Below are 2,895 nucleotides of genomic sequence, written 5' to 3' on the forward strand. Positions count from 1 at the left end.
AAGGGTCAAAAATTTTATTCGAGGGCCTTTTTTGTTTTCTGTTTGTGAATATACAAGCTTCCCACTGTCCGGGAGAAAGCGAGGTGGTATCTGGCTGCACAAGGTTTGGGAGGCTAGCCCTGGGGCTCTGTTCCCGTCCCTTCGCCTGCTCGCTGGCCTCGCGGTTCTTCGGCTGCGGGCTAAGGCACTGTGTGTTCTGCAGGAGGCGCTCACGGCTGGCTGGTGGATGACGAATGAGGTGGCCTTCTCAGGGGCTGCGAAGCTGAGGCTGTCGAGGGGTAGACTTGAACTTGGGGCCCTGGCAGGGGGCCGACTGGCGAGGAGGCCCGGACCTCCCGCTGGTCCCGGCGCAGCAGTCTCACGATGGAATCATGCCTTTACTTCTCTTGCGGTCAGCCATGGTCCTCCGGTTGTGGTTGGCTCGGGTGGCCTTGCTGGCTTCCTTCTTCCTGCGTTCCTGCATGGTCTCTCGGCTCTGCCCGTGGCCCCGGGGGCTGCCGGCCACCACTGTGGAGCTGTCATGCCGGTACCTGGGGGAGGAACAACCCGCCCCCAGAAGAATCCATCAGCCAGAGGAGGTGGCCCTGACCAGAAGGGGAAGAGCCCGCTGCCTTCCTCCGAGATCCCCAGGAACAGACACCAAGCTTGGGCCAGGACACCCCCGTGCCAGCTTGAGGTAGGAGGAGAAATGGAGTCTGCCACCCACTGGCTGTGTGACCTTTGGCAGATTATTTAACACGTCTGGGCCTCAGTTCCTTCATCTATAAAATAAGGACAATGACAAGACTAGCTACTTCCTAGATCTGTGGCCAGAGCAACATGTTAACACATGTAAAGCACTTGGGGGGTGTGTGTGGGCTTCCTGGGTGGTGGGCTGGGGCTTCCCCTGCCCATTGACAATGGCGCCATAAGCGCTCACCCCTTCCTGGCCAGGAAGGCCACACGTCTGGCTTCCGCTTTCTCCCGCAGCACCGCAGGGTCCTGCACAAAGTGGTCGGGCTGTGGAGAAGAAGGGAGAAAAGATCACGAGCTGCCCCCTCTCCCGAAGCTGGGCTGTATCTGGCCCCATCTTGGAGATGCCCCCCATGCCAGGAGCCGGGGGGCAGCCACAGCGCAGCAGGGCAATGCCCCAGAACCTGGCTGGTTGTTCTGGTCCAAGGTCTCCACCTGAAGCCCCCTCCTCTGACCCTTGGCCTTCCTCGTGCCCATTCGCGGCAGAGGTGGCTGACGGGTAGTCACAGCTGGAGCCGGATGATGACAAGGGGGAGTGAGGGGGGAGGCCAGGAGGGGGGCCTCTAGAGACCACGGGGAGCCTGGAACCCAGCAGAGCTGCCCAGACACTGGTGCTTCCCCTCGCTGGCACCAAGGCTGGGGGAGACCGGGACCCAAGGACCACAGACAGACTGTGGGGGCCTGGGCTGTGTCAAAAACACAACACAACAAGGGGAATCAGTAACCTGTGGAAACGGCAGGATTTGACATAAAAACCTGAGCTAACCCCTTGCCTGGAAAGAGGGAAAGCTCTGGGAGGTCCAGGCCTCTGCCGTGCCGAGGAGCCCCTGGGCAGGGGTGCCTGCTGGCCCAGGCCTCAGTGTCCATCAGGCCCTGCCACTCACTGACGTTGGCGGCCCGGCCCTGGACACAACTGAACCTGTCACCCTGGTGGGAGGATGCTGTGGTGGGGGTGGGGAGGGAAGGATCCAGGGGCTCTCATCTGTTTTCCATGAGGCATTAAGATTTCAGTAGAAGAAAAAGTTTAGTGGCTAAAAAACAGAAAATGTTCAAACCCATCATCACAGATGACCTTGGGCTCTAACGCCTCTCTGATGTCGAGAACTGCCAACCTGGGCATGGAGGCTGGCCACCAGGTTCCTGGGCCTAATGAACCCAGCAGCTCAAAGGCCTGGCCTCTGATCCTTCCCCTGGGCCCTTGAGGGGCCTTGGAAGAGGCTTCTAAGCCGGCAGCTCTTCAAGCAGACATCCTGGGCTCAAAGGGACCCCCTTTCCGGGCAGTGATGCTGAAGATGCCTCAGGGCCAGGCTCTGGGAAGTGGGGCGCAGCCCCTGGCTCACCCCTCAGAACCGTACCCTCCCCTCCACCTGCTAGTTGTCAACCAGGTACCTTGGGGGCTTCAACTGTAGCCTCCTCCTCCTCTTCCTCCTCGTCCTCCTGCCCTTCACCGGGCACTCTGGTTCTCAGCACCTGAGGGATGGTGAAGGGCCTGAGGGTTGAGACAGAAAGGGAGATCAAAGACTAGATTAAACCCGGAGAGTGGAGGCTCCAAGGGAGGAGGGGGTCCTGCTGAGAGGGCCCACCAGGGCTGGAAACCAAAGTGCTTTTGAAGTCAGCTTTGCGCCCGCCCCTGGACTCTGTGTGGGTACCAAGGTCTGAGGTGGGGGCTTCTGGGAGGCTGAGCTGAGTCCTGGGGCAGGGGTGGTCTCCAGTCCTCTCTCGTCGGGGCGGCATTGCCTTTACTGGGGGAATTGGGGAACCTCCCTGAGATCCCACTGGGGAAAGTTTTCTGCAGTTAAGAAGAAAAATGGAAAACTGCACGAGACCCAGTTGATGGCTCCTCGCTCAGGGTGGGCTGGACCAACCGGCCAGGGGGCTGGCTAGGGGCTGGAGGGAGCACTGGACCAGGAGTCGGGAGGCTGGGGTTCAGGCCCCGGTTTGGTCACTGACTTGCTCGCGAGATCTGTATAAACCAGATGCTGGGGGAGGGCCGCCCACCCCCCCGACGTCGACAGCCTCACCTGCGGCTGATGAGCTCGTCATCCGAGTCCGCATCGTTGGCGCCCACCTGGTTGCCATCGTATGTGTCGTCGTACTCATCCTCGTAGTCGTCCCCGCGGTAGGGCGAGCCCTCCCCGGGCTGCAGCGGCACCTGCGACAGCC

The 2,895-nt window shown here is 60.8% G+C and overlaps 1 protein-coding gene across 1 annotated transcript in view; it reads right to left on the reverse strand.

Annotated features, from left to right (window-relative positions):
* The window catches only part of ASCC2 (activating signal cointegrator 1 complex subunit 2), a 36,181-nt gene continuing 33,286 nt past the window's right edge, over nucleotides 1-2,895 (reverse strand). The window contains exons 17-20 of the mRNA XM_010828748.1: nucleotides 2,754-2,895; nucleotides 2,122-2,221; nucleotides 920-999; nucleotides 1-530 (exon numbers count right to left, since the gene is read on the reverse strand). The exon at nucleotides 2,754-2,895 is cut by the window's right edge and continues 7 nt beyond it. Coding sequence (XP_010827050.1) covers nucleotides 359-530; nucleotides 920-999; nucleotides 2,122-2,221; nucleotides 2,754-2,895 — 494 coding nt within the window. The 3' untranslated portion in view covers nucleotides 1-358. The remainder of the gene's footprint in view (nucleotides 531-919; nucleotides 1,000-2,121; nucleotides 2,222-2,753) is intronic.

Source organism: Bison bison, unplaced genomic scaffold (assembly GCF_000754665.1).
Source record: "Bison bison bison isolate TAMUID 2011002044 unplaced genomic scaffold, Bison_UMD1.0 scf7180017864495, whole genome shotgun sequence".
In the NCBI taxonomy this organism is placed as follows: domain Eukaryota; kingdom Metazoa; phylum Chordata; class Mammalia; order Artiodactyla; family Bovidae; genus Bison; species Bison bison.